The sequence below is a fragment of the Onychomys torridus genome, chromosome 3, assembly GCF_903995425.1.
Source record: "Onychomys torridus chromosome 3, mOncTor1.1, whole genome shotgun sequence".
NCBI lineage: Eukaryota > Metazoa > Chordata > Mammalia > Rodentia > Cricetidae > Onychomys > Onychomys torridus.
In genome coordinates, this window is record NC_050445.1 from 82942125 (window position 1) to 82961586 (window position 19462).

Genomic DNA, 19462 nt, shown 5'->3' on the forward strand with positions numbered 1-19462 from the left:
AATCTAAATTGAACTTAGTAAAAATGTGATTTCATATGTCATGGTCTTTTGAAAAAAAAAAAAAAAAGCCAAAAGCTCAGGTTGAGCAAGAGGACCAGAAGTTCAAGGCCAACCTAGGTTCTAGCAAGATGTTGCTTCAAAACAAAACCAACAGGTAGTGAAGTTCTTTCAGTTTTAAAAGCACTGCAATATGCTTAAGACATGGTCATTTAGTAAAAATATCACTTAAATTTTATATTTAATTGCATTTTTTTTTCAAATTGAAATCTTACATCATCACCCTACTCTGTCCAAAAAGGTATCTTTAACATGAAAGAATGGGTTGTTTTGCCAATGCCTACCTTAAGACAGTTTACATGACATTTCTGGAACTTCTGATTATGGGAATCTGCTAACAGCACCAATAATTTAAGATTTTCTGTTGTTGGACTCAAATGCACAATATCAGAATTAGCTTAGTCTTGTTCAGGGTGGATGATATTTGAATTTTAGAAATATCTTAACAAAAGTCTCATAATTCATTGAGCATAACCTGTTTTATGTCTCTTCAAATAGGATGAATGGAGTTGGCACATGCCACAAGAGGTCTTGTCACTAAAGCAAATTATAGCAACATGCAATGTGGTGTCACAGTGGTCCCCTAACGGACAGCAAAGAGACTGGCACCAACACAGACATGCTCAAGGTTAGCATGGCTATCATCATCTACGTGGCAATGCTATTGTTTTTACATCCTTGTAAACCTCTAACTCATACCAGTATCTTCCCTGCCACCGCTCCTTATTTCGGATCTTCTATGTATAAACAATGGGATGAATTGGAGGCTGGAACAAGGCCTTGTCACCTGGATATAGACTTTTGCAAAGGGAAAGCTGTCTTGGAACGTCCACCTTCATTGCTATAATATTTATTTTTCTTTAATAATAATTCCTTTTTGAAGTGTACCAAAGGAGAGCAAATGAAAGAAGTGACAGACGGAGGCCGTCTGCAGTTGTCTGAGCAGAGACCCAGGTGGACTCCCATGTGCACACATTAGTGCTTTGTGTTAGAATCTTCTCTTCTAGCCCCCTTTGTCTGTCTTCCAGGTATGCTTTACCATTCTCTTCCAATTCAGTAGACAGAGCTCTGACTTCATCATTGAAACTCAACAAATCAAGACAACATTATTAGAGAAGGAAATGCTACCCAACATGACGTTAAGCCTCACAAATTTTTGTTTGTATAACTCGTCATCACTTCTGATTCAGAATTCTTTTAAAGTAACCTTTCAAAATGCACACTTTAGCCTAGCCAATGACATGAAGTTTAATACATGGCTACTCAGGGTTAGGGGGAGGGTGATAGAGAGAGTTTACAAAATTAAAATATATATATATTTTTTTAATGAAAAGAAACATACATTCACTTCTAATTCACATAGCCTATTTGCCTTCATAGTTGGCTCACACACACTAGTTTTTAAACATTGCTTATGAAATTAAATAACATGGAAAAATAAATATGCTTTATTATATAAAGACATATAAATCTGTACCACTCAAAACATTCAGACATACGTAAATGTGGCTGCTTAAAACTATTTTCAGAAAATACGGTTGTGATATTCATACTCTTTTTTTTCTGTGATATAATGAGGTTGTAAAACTCTGATGTCAAACATTTTCTCTCTCTGCCTATAGAAACTGCACAGTGTGATAGGAAAATGAGGTAGACACAAATACTGAAGGTTGCCAGGCTGAAACAAAAGCATCGCTCCCTTGCAAGCACATAACCTTTCATCATTCAGGTCCTGAAGCACAGATCTCAAAGGCTCAGAGAACACTTTTCGAGTTGTCATGGAAACACCCAAACAAGCAATTTCTATAGCAAAGAACCGCCATCTGCAAGATGACCAGTGAACAGAAACACAGGGCAAGGCAAACAGAAATGCCACCAAACTGCCCTGGGAACGTGGGCGGTGACATGACTTTCTTCCTCTAGATGGATTTGCTCAGTCTAGAATGTTCCTGATTTGCAAGACATGTCTTACTTCACCTTGACAATATAGAGTTCTCTTTCCAATTTGTCCCCATTTTTCATGGCCTAGGTATTGATTACCCAACATGCTTTTAGGATTGGCTCAATAGTTCAACAGAGCTGAAGAACACTGTTTCACAAACAAAGGTCCAGGGACGTTATTTTTTAAAGGCCAGAAAAGAAAATTTTGCAGAATGTTTTTCTCAAGCATGATTTTTTTTTTTCCTTTTCTTGTTTTTTGAGACAGAGTTTTACTTGTAGCTCTGGCTGGCCTGTAACTTATGGCCCCAAACTATAGGTGATCCTCCTGACTCAGTCTCTTGAGTGCTGGGTCACCGGCGTGAGTTACTGCAACCAGTGTTAGAAAAATTAGTCATAACTCTGCAGTGACTCCAGCCAGAACCAAAGGTCTCTCTGAAAAGGTTGTTTGAATATGAAATTCAAAGAAGGTTCATTGTGGAGACTTTGGAAGTTGTGGCCACAATGATTTGGGGTTTCTTTCTCAAATACTCCTCCTTCACAGGCAGTGGTGACGTAAGCTGTCTCCACTTGACCTTGGCTGTATCACACAGCAGTTGTTGCTTTGTGATATGACAGTGTCTTCGTGGGAGTCCCTGTGAGCCAAAGCAACCTGCTGGAGGAGGCATGGCCACCCTGGCCTCTAGTCAGTCTAAGCTGCTTTCTATCGGAAGCAAGATGTTAGCACCTCAAATGCACTTTTCTCTTTTGTACACTTGTTAACATTACTGTAGGTCCAATGGTAAAGCACCATAAAAAAAGAGTTCATGGCTAGAAAACAGGAGTCATTGAGGTATGCTGAAATGTAGAAGTCCTAAGACATTATACCAAAGCATCCATGTAAATAAACATAAAATAATCAAAATCAAAATCCTAGAGTCTGAATGATTGCTCACTCACATGTATATAAAATCAACATATTTAAATTGCCTATCTACTTAAACAAAATTCTTTTGATTTAATTCTTAAAAAAAAATCACAGTTTAAAAGCCTTGCAAAAGTGACCTTTCTCTTAAGACAATAGAAGAATTGAAGTCTGAAAGTCAAACTAACAATCGCTTTATGAGATCACACAGGCAGCAAAGCTCTAGAATCCATGTCTGCAGATGCTAGGGCACAGAACTTCTGCTTGCCTTCCTTCCTCTCTCATAGTTTAGAAAACTGTATGTAGCCCCAAGAAGAACAGCAATATTAAATATGCCCTATGTTTTCATTTGAAACAATCAGCAGCCTATATTTAAAGATTTAAGCTATTAAATTATCATTGGGGGAGATACTGAAAGAATGTTCCAGAAAAAGAAACTAGCATATATATGTATGTACATACACATACATATATATATATACATATGCACAGATACATCCCTAGCACTATATTTTATAACTCACTATGAACATATTTTTTCTATTTTCCTAAAAAATTTATTTTAGATAAGTACGAGATGATCTAAGGGTTAAAATGTGGAGAAGGAAAACACAGATTTCTTTTCTTCATCCAACCACAAGGCTATGTAATGAGGAGCATCTGACAGAGGCCTAACCAGTGACTTTAGAACTAGTGGCCTCTTACTTTTGAGAGTGTGAATGGAGTTGGGGGAATTAGCTCTGGTGTCACCTGTACACAGAATGAGTATGCCATGGGCTTGAGAAGGGACATTTCATGGACAGCATGTAGCAATCACAGAGAAATTGGGGCTTTTGAAGAACATTCTGTCTGTCCTAATGTTACTTCAAACCTTCTTCAAAGCATTCATCTGGAAAAGGTGCCAGTGTTGAAGACAAAATATCCCCAGAGAACCATAGATGTGACACCGTACCTTTTCTTACACTCTGGAATAAAAGCCCACATACTAGCTAAAGAGCACAGTCTGAGTTCTAGTCTCCGCTGTGTGCAAAAACCTTACAACTGACTGGGTCACAGAACCAAGCCTGCAGATTCAGCCACCGATGCCGGAACCCTCGACTTTGAGAGCATCAGTGGGTTGTCAGTCATGCTACTTAGTTAATCTGCTCTTCACCTGGCACTAGGAATGAGTAAGACCTTCCAAGACAAGACTGAATAAGAATGGGGCTTCTGGAAATGACTTCATACAATACTGATTTCAGCTTCATTGTGATTAATGTGCTTATAGGAATATGTACTGTACTTAGATACGCCAGATCTATTGGCTCCATAAATTTTGTCACAGCTTAGCCAATGTACTGTGTTGACTCTGTTAATCCATCTGTTTGCTAAGAGCTGCCCTAGAAATTTGTATAGTATTTATAGTGGCAAAACCTGCCTTGCCATGTCAGCTGCTGGCTAAGGAAAACAAGGAGCAATGGAAAAGCTTGTCTCAGACGGACTTCCTGTCTGGGGACAGGGAAGAGATTCCAGATACCTCAGAAGGTGATGGGTCACTTATTACACTGCTGGTCACCTATATTTCCAACATGACTCCTCTATTGGTGGGTATAGACTTTATGCTGATTGTGCAAAGATATGTATATCCAAGGCTCACAGAAGCAAATGTTAGTAGTTGAAGAAAAAAAATTGCACTAGCCTCAATAAGCAGGAACCTTGTTCCAATAGCCAGAGCTACCACAGCCTAGAAAGCAAAGACTGGCTCCTTTTGAGCTAGTTCTCTAAATCACTATCAATGTACATACATACAGCTCTTCTAGGCAAAGGACGCTACTTCTGGGCACCATTCCTGCATGAGGTATTTGTGTTCTGTAAAGTTACTTTGGCAGTGCCATAGTGTTAATTCTACCGTGCTGTAACAGGGAGAAAGTAACAGGGCTTGCAGAGCACAGTATTGAGGGTGCTTTCATGGGTGTGACAGTCCTTGGCTAGGAAGGCATGCCCCAGAATACTCATAGCATTGTCTGAGAATTTGGGTAGCAAACATGAAGCATTAGGGCCGTACCGAGCTCCAAGGGCCAGTACTCCATGCGGCGTCTTGTGGGCAGGCCTGTGTGTTGCACTGCTCACGGTCCGGAGGCTTGTCAAGCACTTCACAGCTCAAATCTGGGAACCGGTCACCGTTGGCCCGCTGACAGACCACCAGTCTCGTCCGCATGCCTCCGCCACACCGCTTGGTACACTGGAAGAGGGACAAAGGACGCTCCAATGATTTTGTGTGAATAGCACATGGCAAAGTCTATTTCCCCACAGGAAACTTTCCTTGGCTACGCTTTATTACGGCATTGGGCAGCCTAAGTCTGACAGACAGAGCCAAGGCAAATTGCCAACAATGATACAGCCAATGGACCGTGGTTCCTGTGAATATGAAGTATCCCTCAGTGAGGGCTTCCTTTATTGTAATAAGAACTGTTTTTTGTTTTGTTTTGTTTTTGTTTTTAATATAGAGCTCACCTCATCAGGTTGAGAACACATTTACTTGCCCCATATATAAAATGAAGGTTGGGAAGTTAATCACTCTTGATCCATTAACCAGTAGCTAAGACAAAATTCTTTGAGGCATGCAAAAACCAGTAAATAAATAAAACAAAATAACCAGAAACTACTCAACATTGAATAAAAGAGATAATGACTTGGCCTGTTTTATTTTATTTTTTGGTAGTTGGTAATTTCTTTCTTTGTTTTTTGTTTGTTTTTGTTTTGAGACAAAGTTCACTGTGTAGTCTAGAATAGTCTGGAACTCACTGTAATCCAGACTGACCTCCTATCTTAGCCTCCTGGATGCTGGGATTATTGAAATGAGCAGCCAGGCCCAACTTCAAGTTTTATTTTTAAATGTTGCTGAGGATTTAATCCAAGGACTGAGTTTTACACAAACCCACACATTCTGGCAACTTCTGTGAAGCTGTCATGGATGGCCCTTTGCTGATTTTCTTATTCCAATTATGATGCTCAACTGTTTAACTCTATCTTCAAACCTCAGGACAAGTACAACTGTCCTCAGGAAGAATATACAGCATGATGGGAATGAATGCTAGCTGAAGTTCTGACTCTTGGCAGAATTCACATTTGTGAGCAGGAACAAATTGTATACTTGGACAGTGCTGCCGCACTCATATCCAGGAACACAGACATTGAGTTTCCCTGCTGCGTCAAGGCCGGCTCTCCCACAACACTTGGAGGGATCAGTCTATGATAACTGAAAGCATTCCAGCAAAGGCATGGACTCACCTGGCTTGGATCCAACTACAGAAACCTAATTATGGATCCCACAGGACAAAACTGCAGTGTGTTTGGAAGACTCACATCACAGGAGTCTCAAAGCCCCTCTTCCCTCCTTCCTCAGCATCACTGCCCAGAATGACATCAGTGAAAGTCAACAAAAATTCCTGGGTCAGCTGCCTGTGACTTCTAGGTTATGCGTATGAAATGATGAGACACAAGAATGTGGACTAAAGAGCCCATCATCTCCTGTGTCTTTTTTCTTCCTCTTCATGCTGTAGACTCCCAGGTGTTAATTTTCAGGCTTTATTTGGTAAATAGTCAAGACAGAACAACTCTGTCTTCCTGAGGGAAGTCAGGACAGGAACTCATGCAGGACAGGAACCTGGAGGCAGGAACTGATGCAGAAGCCATGGCTTGCTCTCTATGGCTTACTTAACTTGCTTTCTTATATAGCCCAGAACCATCTGCCCAGGAATGGTTCTACTTACAATTGTCTGGGCCCTCCAACATCAATTACTAATTAAGAAAATGCCCCACATGCTTGCCCATGGAACAGTCTTTTTAAGGCATGTTCTCAATTCCCTTTTCTCAGATAACTCTAGCTTGGGTCAAATTTACAAGAAAACAAACAAACAAACACGGGGACAGAGGTACTTACTGATGCAAAAACAGACATATGGACCAATGGAAAAAACTGAATACCTAAATATGAGTACACTTAACTACAGCCATCTATATATAATAGTTTCAAAGATCCCAAATATATATACTAGAGAAAAGAAAGCATCTTCAACAAATGATGCTGGGGAAATGAAAAAAATGGAAAAAAAGTGAAAGTAGACCCATATCTATCATCTTGCACAAAAACTACCTCCAAATGGATCAAAGTCCTATTTGTGAAACCTAAAGCATAGAAGTGACCAAGAAGTATCAAAAGCAATAGGCAATAGGTACAGGATACAGGTGTACAGAAGGGTTTTCTGAATAAGACCCGATTTGCCCAGAAATTGAGGCCAAGAACTGGCAGGTGAGAACTCATAAAACTAAACAGCTCTGTACAGCTAAGGAAACAACCAGCCAAGTGACGAGGAGTCCCTCAGAGTGGAAAGAATCTTGGCCAGCTATACAGAAAATTAATATCTATAGTACACAAAGAACTTAAATTACAAAAAAGAAAAAAGTTGAAATGGCCCACTTTAAAAAAAAATTGGCTTGGGATTTGAACAGAGAGTTCTTGAGCGAGAGAGAGAGAGAGAGAGAGAGAGAGAGAGAGAGAGAGAGAGAGAGAGAGATGGCTATGAAATATCTCAACCAAGTGCGCCATCCCTAACAATTACAGAAATGAGAATCAAAACAAGGCTGAGATTTCATTTCCCAGTCAGAATGGCAAACATCAATAAAGCAACTGACGACAAATGCTGGAGGGATTTGGGGAAAAGGGAGCTCTCCCTCACTGCTGGTGGGATTGCAAACTGGTCCAGATGAAAAGCAGCATGAAGAAGCCTCAAAAAACTAAAAAGAAATCTACCACATGACCCAGCTATACCACTCCTTGCCATGTGCCCAAAGGACTGGCCATCCTACTCCTCAGACACTCCCTCCGTGGTGTTCATTGCAGCTCTATTCACAATAGTAGGCGATGTAAACAACCTGAAAGTCCTTCCACAGGAAGAAAAATTAAATCATGAAACTTTCAGGTAAATGGATGAAACTAGAAAAGATCACATTGAAAAATGTGAGCCAGACCCAGAGAGACAACTGTCATTTGCTCTCTCTCTTCTCTGTGTTTCTTAGAAGGGACCAGGGGTTGGGGGCGGGGTAGGGTGAAGCAGTAGAGAGGGGAATAACAGTGTACAGTGATTTGAAGAGGAAATGGGAACAAAGGGGACTCTTTAACTAGGGAGAGGGGAAGGAGATAAGGAAGTGGAGAGGAAGGTAAAATAAAGTAGACATGTCTGGAAAAGTCATAAGGAATCTACCTGACATTATGTATATATATATACAGTTGCATATATTGTCTGGCTGACAATGCTGTGTATACATATACATATGCATTTATAGTTACATATATCAAAATATAGGCTATTGCTGTCGCCCTTGGTTGCCTCCCAGAGATGGAAGATGAGTACATGGGCTGAAAACCCCATGTACTTCAGAAACAGGATCCAGAGGATCCGAGCTGGGTTGACTGACCTCAAAGCCTCCTCCCTGAGGACCAGCTTCCATGGTACCAGAAGGTGTCATGCAACCTTCCAAAGGAGGAAAGTGACCGATGGTCCTACCCAGCTACGACGCTTATGTACTAAAAGATATCCAGCATGACAATATCCCTAAGGGTGTAGCAGTGGCATGCATACCTTGGTGGTAACCACCAGATCTCTAACTTGACTTAAGGTCTGTTCAATACGAAGGAAATCCTGTATAGTACCCGAAACACAACCAGCTACCTGAGGCTAATCAGTCTGTGCTCTTGGAGGAGAACCTAACCACTTCACTAAACCAACATAACTTTTAACTTCATTCTAAATATTTGTTCTTTTTTTAATAGAAGAGTCATTTATTGCAATAATTACATCAGATGACATATCAACATAGTCATATTTCTTTGGAAGAAATCCAAGAGCAGGATTCCTGGTTGAACAATCTGTAGAAAATGAAACAGGAAACAGAAGTGATTTTGAATCTGAGACTTGTCTTGGATCTTTAAAAGAGTTTTTAGAATGTATCCTATATTGAAAGCTTGGTACAGCCAGTGTCTTCTCTGTTTTTCACTGGCTACCAACTGTCTTGCTTATTTTTTGCAATTGCAAATTTTAAAAATAGTCGTTCTGTCCTGATGAGTAGGGATTTGTTGATTTCACTAATTCTTTCTTTCTTTCTTTCTTTCTTTCTTTCTTTCTTTCTTTCTTTCTTTCTTTCTTTCTTTCTTTTGGTTTTTCAAGACAGGGTTTCTCTGTGTAGCTTTGCGCCTTTTTCTGGAACTCACTTGGTAGCCCAGGCTGGCCTCGAACTCACAGCGATCTGCCCGCCTCTGCCTCCTGAGTGCTGGGATTAAAGGTGTGCACCACCACCGCCCAGCAATATTCATTCTTATACTCACCACCACCGGAGAAATATCTCTTTGTAACCACAACCAATCAAAATGCAGAGAACAAGTGGCTATGTGGTACCCAGTCCTAACTGATACAGCAACAACCCAACTCATGCATCGAGGGCTCAAGGATCAGCGAGGAAGAGTTATGAAAAGATTGTAGCAGATAGAAGAACAGGATGTTTGCTGTGAGATTTTATCTCATAGAAATGTCAGAGAAGCTATGCTTATGAAATTCCATCAACATGGCTGCCTCAACAAGCCCTGAACAAGGATGGCACCAACAGACAATATGACATGAAAGGGAAATCTCACGAGACCTTAACAAAGAACTGTAGGCAGCCAATGAATGTGGAGAGCAGGAGAAACAGTTTTTCCCAGGGTCGAGCACCCAAATTTGTTATCCGATAGCAAGTGAACATCCCTGAAATCGTATACATACAAGTAATAATGTATGGAGCAAGCAGGTTGTATTTACATATTTAGGGTTATTAAATGCATATATAATATATATAAAAGAAACAGAGAGCGTGAATTTGAGAGAGAACCAGGAAATGCATGGGAAGGCCTGGAGTAAAGAGGAAAGGGAAGGGGGAAAATGGTGTAATTAGATCTTAAAAAGCAAAACAAAACAAAAACATAGCCAGGAAATGGACCTGTTTCTATGCTCTCCAATCACCGTGTTACTGCTTGTCAGGCAAAGCAATCACAACTGGAGAACAGGAGATACAGCTCGTCATTCATTGAATGTATCTGTGACAGGAAGAACACCCATTCTGGTTTTGTGAGGAATTTGAAATCCTGGAATGCACTCTGCCATGGGAAAGAGTGCACCCAAAACTATACCAGAAATGGCAAGACTCCCATAGCTACTTTAACATATGATTTCCATCCTTAGAAGCATTCATTTCTTAACTATCAGAGGGTAACTAATAAACAACTTAGACCTAGATTTATGTACAGTTTTTCCTCATTCTCCACCTCCTACGTAGTCAAGCTGCTCTTGTTAGCAGTAAGTACATTTAAGAAGCAGGATAGAACTAATAGAAATCTCCCAGGGAATCCAAGGTCTAGACACTCCTCCTAGATCTAGTTCTGAAAAATAAAATATTAAACAATAGCAGCCAATCAACAAAGGATAGACAGACCGATGGTTTGCTCTTACCTCTCCCCAGCTGCCGTAAGCCCATTGGGGACATGGGCCAGATTCACAGGCTCTTTGCTCATCAGGTTTGATTCTCTCTACACAATCACTGGCCATGTATCCGTTTTCATCCTGACACACCACAACTCGCCTCTGGGACCCTCCGGCACAGGTACTAGAACACTAAGCACACACAACAGCAGATTTATCCTCAGCACCACACATAAGCCAGCTGGCTGAAAGGTCAGTGGCAAATGACCGAGACTGCTTTCAAGTCTTCATACACAATGGAGAAAGGGAGCGGTGTGTGTGTGTGTGTGTGTGTGTGTGTGTGTGTGTGTGTGTGTGTGAAGAAACTGGGGCCTTCCCCAAGGTGGGGTTGTTCATTTTGTACACACATGCAAATGACTGGATGGTAAAGATGGGCTTCTTACATTCCCCAGGCCGTCAGTAGGTATGCAGCCCCAATGAGTGACAATGTTTATAGAGTCCTCTGTGCAACCCTGTTCATTGCCCTCCTGTGTCTTGTCCTCATTTCTGAGAGGCACAGAAGTGTCGAGAGACACTGTAGTTTGTGGGCATTTTTTTTTTTTTTTAACATGTTAAGAGCTCCTTTAGAACCAATGCTTGAGTCTCTTTGAACACAGAGGTTAACTCATGAACTTAGTGAATTGCCAGTTGTGGAAATCTAGCTTCTGTATGAACTCATTCAGTGTGTCCATAAAGGTACCACAGAATGTCATTTAGACATTACTTCCTAGGAGGTGACTAGTCCCGTCTCCCCCTCTTTACAAGACCCTCTATTTCAGTGGCTGATGATAGTAAGGCTTATTTTATTTGATCCTCACTTCCTCAACGAACTCAACTGAACTCCATCTCCACAATTTTCTCTTCAGGCCATTTCAGTGGAATGTTCTTGAATGGCTGTTGTTTGCATTTTAGTTGGTTCCCACACATACTTCTCATAGCTCTCCTCTGAATCTACAGGTAGAGTGTTTCTCTTTCCAGAAATTCTTTACCTCCTTAAGCTAGTGCATTTTCCAGCACTCTCATTATGGCCCTTGTTGTAAAACTGGCAAGCTTATACTCATTGAGTCTCCAAAGCAATGCAATCTTCTCCAACTAAGCCTCATTGATTGGGGACTCTGCCTCAGAGTCATTCAACCTGAAAGAAATATATCTTCCCTATAAATGGACTTAAATGAGACAGTACTAAACCATGAAACAAAACCACACTCCAAACCAAACAACAAAACTTTTATAACATCACCAAAATATGCACATGTGAATTCAGACTTTTTTTTTTTTTCAACCAGGAAAGACCATGACACACTCTCCCCATCATCCTTCAGTTTTTAGAACCAGAAGCTTTCCTAAGTGAGAGACTTGCAGGAAACAGGAGAGGAGGAGAAGGGGCTGGCTCACACCAAGCCCAGCGCCACACTGAGGGGTCCAAACACAGAATCCAATCAGCACTCACAGCCAGTATTTCCACTGCATTTACACTCACTGTGGGGAGCGGCAGACATCGAATTCCTTTTAGCCCAGAAATAAGTGAAGACAATTAGCAGTGCGGGAAGAAGACTGAACGTAAAAAGGTAACAAGACCCCCGAGTGGTCAGCACACCCCCTCTACTGACATGGCTAGCCAATCTGTTGTCACCCTTCTCCTCGGGAATGCCTCCCGTGTTTCAGTATTCCACAATGCAATTTTGAAAAATTATTAACAGTTCAAAGCATCCAAGTGCATTTTTTTCTTTTGACATCTTTTTCAAGGCTTTTCGTAGTTGAAAGGACAGTAATAAGGACTGTGTTAAAGACAACAGCCAGTCGTTGCTGGCCTTCATCCTGGAGCTGTTGAACCACCAAGCAATTCTGGAATCATCTCCTTTCACTGGGAAACTAGAGAAAGCAAGACAACATTGTCCTTCTCTTACAGACACGAAACTGAGGTTCGCAGGGGAAAGTCCACCTGCCTCCATTAAGAACTCCCTTTCAGTCTGGGATAAGACGAGGGGCTATAGGTGAACAACACTGGTCATCCTCCTCTGGCCTGTACAAACATATGCACACCAACACACATACATATACCTGACACCTTGAGTTCAATCCTTAAGCCCAGAGGAAGGAGAGAACCAGCCCCAGCTAGCTACGCTCTGATTTTCACAATCATGCCGCGGCACACACATGCACAAATAAATAAGCATCCAAAAAGGAGAGAAAGAAAAAAGAATTCCTCTTCAGAAAAGTTTCTCTGCCCCCTCTCCTCTGGGTATACTCTGCCCCCCCCCCCCAGTTCAACCATGCAGACTGTCACCCAGAAGTGACACCCCCTCCTCCAACTACAAAGGCGCTCTTCACTGGGACTGCAATGAAGCCATTGTATTCGCCCAGCTTGACTGCAAATGTGTGTCAATAATCTTTCAAAGGCAAATTTCTTCAGAAGAAATTCTAGTCTGTTTCCCTCAGGGCACTGCTCAAGTAGGAGAGAAGCAGGCAGAGCGGATACTCACTGCTCCCCAGGGGCCAGTTCTCCACTGGTTTCCTCCAAGCACATGGGTGCGGCTAGGGCTGTCACTCCGGGGGTGGAAGTCCTCGTTTTGAAATGGGTAAGTAAAGCCAGTGCTTGGGTTCCATTGAGGGCATGATGACATGGAACAGTCCTGGTCAGTCTCCGGAATATAATCTGGGTCACACTCACTCTGATCAATCACGTGGCCGCTGTAGTTGATACACACCACTTGTCGGGTTGCCTTGCCTTGCCCACAAGTCACGGAACACTATGTTGAATATTCAGAGAGAAAAAGGGGCTATCATTTGGGAGTCTGAGTTACATTCTTGAATATATGTTTCTTCAGGTGGTGGGACATTTTCCCAGGTGCCCAGCTTAAAGTCTTAGAATCATCCTTGACTGCTGTCTCTTGTTCCCATCTAATATCTCTTTTGCCAAGAAATGCTGTCAATGTAGCATTCCAGATACATCCAGATCCCCGCCACATCTGTTTCTACCTTCACTTCTCTTGTCCAAGGAAGGCATAACCTTCCCTTGTCAGGATTAATAGAATCGTTATCAGCTGGACTTCTGCTTAGGACTCAACATGCTTTACATATGTGTTGTTTGCCCGTGTGACAAAATGCCACCCATTACCACTGAATTCATGCATCCATCTGGTGACTTCCCAGCTCACTTAAAATACCATTCAAACTCCTTGTTGTTGCTTTGCTAGGCACTTGGTTATGGAGCCTCTGGGTACCTCCTCATCTGTTCTCTCATTCTCCATATACTGCACTTAGAGCTTCTTGAACAAGCCAAGAACCTCCCATCTCAGGGGCTTCTTGTCTTCGATAGTGCCTGTGGCACCACACAGATAGTGTTATGCTTTTCTCCCCCACTTTATACATAAAAGTGAGATTTTTCTTTGTCATTTGTTGAGTACTTATTTTTCCGTCAAGTATTCAACATATACCAATCTCAGTCATAACAATGTCATAAAATGGGTGTTCATCTCATTTGTTTTTTTAAATAAATTTTATATTCACCTATTCAATTTTATTTGCATGTGTATGTGCATTTGTCTGGTATATGTATGTGTGTTGGTGTGCGTGTGTTTGTACAGGCCAGAGGAAAATGACCAGTGTTGTTCACCTATAACCCCTTGTCGTATCCCCTGGGGACAGTGTCTCTCATAAACCAGCAGCTCTCCATTTTCAGATAGACTGCCTAGCCAGTGAGTTCTGGGGAGTCACTGGGGTCTTCTTCTCTCTGCTCCCAAGCACTGAGTTTACTAGCATGCCCGCATGCCCAGTTTTTACATGGGGGCTGGGAATTTACACTTAGATTCTCATACTGGCACAGAGTGCTCTTCCCCACTGACCCATCTCCTCAGCCTGTTCTTTTAAGAGCAGAGGAAAAATGAGTTTAAAGACTTTAAATTGCTTAAAACCAGGCAACCGATAAATGACTAAGCCTAGGTTTCTCCGTAGCTCTGTGACTCCATGTCTCATATACAAATTTTGAAATTTTCTGCAACACTAACTAATCTTATGCTTCCTCAGCCTCCTTGTTCACCCAACCTAAGCTACTTCCTAGATTCTGGGCGTGACGAAGGGCTGAGAACAGAAGTTGCCTGAAGAGAAGGTTCATCTGCTTTGAGAAGAGCCTACACAGATGGTACTTGTATGCTTAGAAGACTGGGCTCATGGGACTGTGAGAAGGTCCCCATGGCAGTCCTGGAAGGGAACCAAGGGACACCTGCCTTTGAGGGATCACAGGATGCATGGGCAATCAGACTCAAAGTCAGAGAACCTCAGCCATCTTCCTCTCCTTGCCATTATTTGGGCTAGGTAAGTCTACTACACACCGACGGAGCTCTGCAGATGGAGATTTGCAATCAGCCCAGCAGGAGAGGCACTTGAGCAGACAGTATACTGATACACATATTTTTAAATGTGCATTCCTTGCACAGTTGACTAAGATTTCTTTTATACTTAGCTAGATACATATATGGAACAGGCTAATTTAAATCTCAAGTCCAAGTCTGAAATATAACCCATTCATATAATATGGACCCTTCAACTCCTTATTCTCCCTCATCTTCCAATCCTGCCCAACCCCACAAAATCCACGCTTACAGAGCTCCAGTCTAGAGCCTTCCACTGTCCACAGGGTGTCACAGAACATTCTTCCTTGGCTACTGGTTTAGGCAAGGTAGCACAGGCACTCTCGTCAGCCACAGAACCATCCTCGTCTCGACAGCTGACATATCTCATCCGGGTCCCTTTTCCACAAGTGGCTGAGCACTGGGTGTTGGAGTGAAAGGACACAGACATGTCATTGGAAATGGCTTCTTGGGTGTTTTTCACTTAGTGCTGTTTCTTATCAGTCCTTAGCCCCCTTTCTATAGCCATGTCAGAGAACAGCTGTCTCCTCCGCACACCTCCCCGCTTTTCTCCCAGTCTGTTTCTTACTGGAGTCCAAGACCCAAATCGCCATTGGGTTCTGGGCACACTGTGTGCATTTCTCCTTGGTTCCGGGCCCAACAGGGGAGGATGACAAGATGATAGTTCACAGTCCTAGATGTGAAAGGAGAAGACATTTACCTTCAAGGCAACCCGTGTTTATAGATACACAGTCATGGTAAGAAAGCACACCACACCAAGAAATCTAAGTACTCTGATTTGTGCCTGTTTCTGCAAGTCCCATGACCTCTCTTAGCCCCAGTCTCTTCAATGGCAAAGAGGGATACAAGCTGAATCATTTTATGGATGCCTTACCACAGGGCAGGGTCTATTTAATGATCGTTAAAGACCTGTTTATTCACCTGCTCATAGAAAAAGAGGGAACATTGTGAAGGAGTGTGCATGTCTGGAAAAAGCAGGATATCATTTAAAAATTACTAACTGTTAATGTTTGAAAATTCTCAAGGCTAAATTGTGTTCTCACATTTCAGGTAGTTTTCTAATCAAAACTTGCTAATCATGAACTTGTTTTCCCAGGGAACCTAAAGATAACACCCAGGGTCCTGAAGGTCAACCTTAGATACAAAAGGAATTTTTTATAGGCCACTGGGGGGAATTCACATAATGCCCCTCAGTCAGTCACTCAGAGAGACTTGCTGTAGTGAACTCAATCATCTGTGGATGGATACTAGTCTCTTTTTTACAGAGTGGAGAACAAAAGAGCACACCTGTTTATAGTCACTCCCAGCCTCAGGAGCTGCCCACAGCTCCTTGATTTGATACATAGTTATCAAAGGCCCAAGAGTCAGCTGACCTGGAGCAAAAGTGCTGTGGCCTGAGACTGAAGGTCACTGGTGTTTCCTTGCCTTAAAACTTTACATATGGTGTGAAAATTCTACTGCGCTGCTCCATGCCTGGCATTTTCCTTTGTGCTCCAAAGAGAGTCCCAGGGGACTTTTGCAGAAAGCAAGTAATGTATCCATAGGCTTCGGCCATGGGGTCTACAGACAAATGGACACTCCTGAATGAGAGTGAGAAATCCTATTTTCAATCTCTAAGGAAATTGGTAAGTTTTCACTTGATGTAAGGACTGACATTGTCTTGGGCCTAATGACAATGTGGTGTGTGTGTGTGTGTGTGTGTGTGTGTGTGTGTGTGTGTGTGTACATGTGAACATGTGGAGCCCAGAAGGGGTTTACTGGGTATTTTCCTTAATCACTCTGTACCTTAATTTTAGAGACAGGATCTCTCAGACAATGGGAAGTTCACTGATTGGCTGTGCTTGCTGGATACACCTATCTCTGCCTCCTACCTCAGGGTTACAGATACACACCATTATGGCCAGCTTTTGGAGGGGTACTGGGGAACTGAACTCAAGTTCTCATGATTGCGCAGCAAGAATTTTCCCAACTGAGCCAATTCCCTTCCTCCATCACCATGTCATTTTTGAACATTTTAATAAAATGATAAAACCAAGTTTATACAGGTACAGTACTTGTTAGGTTAATTGATCACCAACAATAATATGATCAACATCACCATATTCACCCCTTGTGATTCTTCATTCAGAAATGACACATGGTAACACGCTCCCAACTGAGGGTGCTCAGCACAGAGGCAGTCGGTTGGCTATACAAGGCCTTTCTCAAAACATGAGTTCTGAGTACAGTCTTGGCCCAAATCTGTCTTTAGTAGTTATCAAATCTGATAGGAAAATTCAAATCTTCTCTTGTCATAAATGATACCAAGATTAAGGAATGCACAGAACAGTGAGCTTGTGAGGTAGTATATTTTCATGAGGGAAAAAATTCATGCATATATGCGTGCATGCCTGTGTACATGTATACATGTGTGTGTTTGCACACACAGACATTACATATAGATAATTGTATTTGTGTGCATATTTAGAAATTTTACTGAGTTGATAAATGATATATAGCAAAAAATTTACAAATGACATTAAAACCCATAATTAACTCAAATTTCATATAGCCAATTAATGCTAATAAGACTTTTATTGATTTTTTTTCAACTTCTGAATCTATTGCCAAAGGCTGACTATAATTGCCAAAAAATATAGTTGAAATGTGTTACTGAATCATAATGTTTGGGTGTTTAGGAGGAAGGTGAAAATGAATTGTAGATGGTTTTTACAACTTTACTCACCAAGCACCACCTTGGAAGATCTCTTTGAGGTGAGGGTGGGGATGTAGCTTAGTGGGTAGAGTCCTTGCTAGCATGCATGAAATCCTAGGTTCAATATGCAGGACTGCTTAAACCAGGGTGGCACATGTCTGGAATCTCATGACTCAGGAGGTAGAACCAGAAGTTCAAGATTGTCTTTGGCTACAAAGAATGAAGCTAGGCTGGGCTGCCTGAGACTTTCCTGAAGAAAAATTCTTTGCAGAACCAGGTAATAATCTTCCAACATTCACTTCTGGGTGTTGTTCATAGTGAAACAATGTCAAACTATTAAAGTTTCTCCATCGCTTTCCTAGGTAGGAAACCACTGACAACCAGTAATCGAAGCTGAAGTTAGAGCCCCTGCTGGTACCTCTCTCCCCATGCCAGTTTCCAAGCTATGCACTTGACCTTGACAAAGTGCTGAGGAGATGCTCTCAGCGGCACACCGCAGGCACATACAGTCAATGACTTTGTGAGCACAGGTGACATCTAGTAAAATCCTATGTGGTGAGTTCTGAGGACTTAGCAGCTCTCCTTCTCCCCACTACTTTCCAGTTTTAAGAGTGGCCACATGCAGCCTCCCTCTCACTAGGCTTCTCTGAAGTTGCTGTTGGGTCCTGCTCCAAACTCCTCTGAGCAGCACACACTTCTTACACTTATGTCTAAACACTGGAGTATTCAAATAAATAATGTAAGATATTCAAGACAATTCAAGATAAGACTGTCTAATATTTGCTATCCAACAAGAATGAAGTGCTAATCTACAGATACTTAAACAAATAAACAAGACAAAATCAGGAAAAAAGTTAGATTCTAAATGTAGAAAATAAGTAATTTCCAGATAATTTAACACCCCAGGTGTTCTACATACAGATTTCTCTATTAAAATGTTTTGGTTTTGTCTGAATCAGTGAGACATTTTGGCCCTTTGCTGCCCAAAGCCAGTAGCTGAGTTGAAATGGGACTCACCTGGGTATCGGTCGGCCTAGTTGCTGCGTTACAGACATTGTCATCTACCACTGACATGTAAGTCCCAATGACGCACTTCACTGCCCTTAGTTGGTATCCCTGTCCACAAGTGACACTGCACTGGAGAAATGAAATAAAACAAAATTTCACCAAACCTGGTCTTTCATGTACTCATCCCATAATATTCTGTGAGAGAAAAGTCCTTCTATCAGAGTGGACCTGAGGGCTGACACCCAGAGATTAGGTAAAACTATGCAATCTTGCTTCCCACAATTTCCACCGGCCAATTATAATGACATTTAGCATGATTTCTGTATGCTTCTGGAATTACACTTGTCAGGGTACAACTCCTTGACTGTGAGCACCAAGCGGGAGAGAAGCATAACCATAATTTTCATGCTCTTCACACTCTACCTACTAGAGTACCCTGGTCAACACAGGTGTTTAGCAGAGACCTCTGTGATCTTCAACTTCTGGGACAGAATTCTCAGGAAGTAATTGAAAGTTGTACCAATGTTTCTGCATAGGACACTCTTTGCAGTATCATTTACAAGAACGAGACAAGATATTGGAAAGGACCCATGTGACAGTCAAAAGTTAGTTAAATATATCACAGCATATAAGTAATACAGAGATTGATACGGTTGCTGTAAGGCACACTGCCAGAATTCCAGGCCAAGGAAGGCATGGGGATGGGGGTGTGATGGGTAAGACAGCCAAAGATGTGGAATCATTCCCTACACTGAAGAGCTCACTAAGCCGGCAACAACTGCTAAAGGTCCACTATTGATGGGCTGGAGATTTAATGACAGTAACTTTCGAACCTTGCAGTAGGTAGATGAGAACCTACTGAAGAAAGAAGCTGCCAAACTGGGTAACAAGGTAGCACAACACCTTTGCTCTTCCAACCATGTTGTGGATTCATATCAATGTGCATGAGACGTTGTTCCAA

The 19462-nt window shown here is 41.8% G+C and overlaps 1 protein-coding gene across 4 annotated transcripts in view; it reads right to left on the bottom strand.

The window, feature by feature from the left end:
* The window catches only part of Adamts9 (ADAM metallopeptidase with thrombospondin type 1 motif 9), a 169357-nt gene that overhangs the window by 73230 nt on the left and 76665 nt on the right, over positions 1 to 19462 (bottom strand). For 3 of the 4 annotated variants that reach the window (XM_036180602.1, XM_036180604.1, XM_036180601.1), the window contains 6 exons: positions 18511 to 18630; positions 15367 to 15471; positions 15031 to 15198; positions 12912 to 13178; positions 10420 to 10581; positions 4944 to 5120 (listed from right to left, as the gene is read on the bottom strand). In XM_036180602.1, coding sequence (XP_036036495.1) covers positions 4944 to 5120; positions 10420 to 10581; positions 12912 to 13178; positions 15031 to 15198; positions 15367 to 15471; positions 18511 to 18630 — 999 coding nt within the window. The remainder of the gene's footprint in view (positions 1 to 4943; positions 5121 to 10419; positions 10582 to 12911; positions 13179 to 15030; positions 15199 to 15366; positions 15472 to 18510; positions 18631 to 19462) is intronic. The other variant, XM_036180603.1, reaches the window with a different exon arrangement.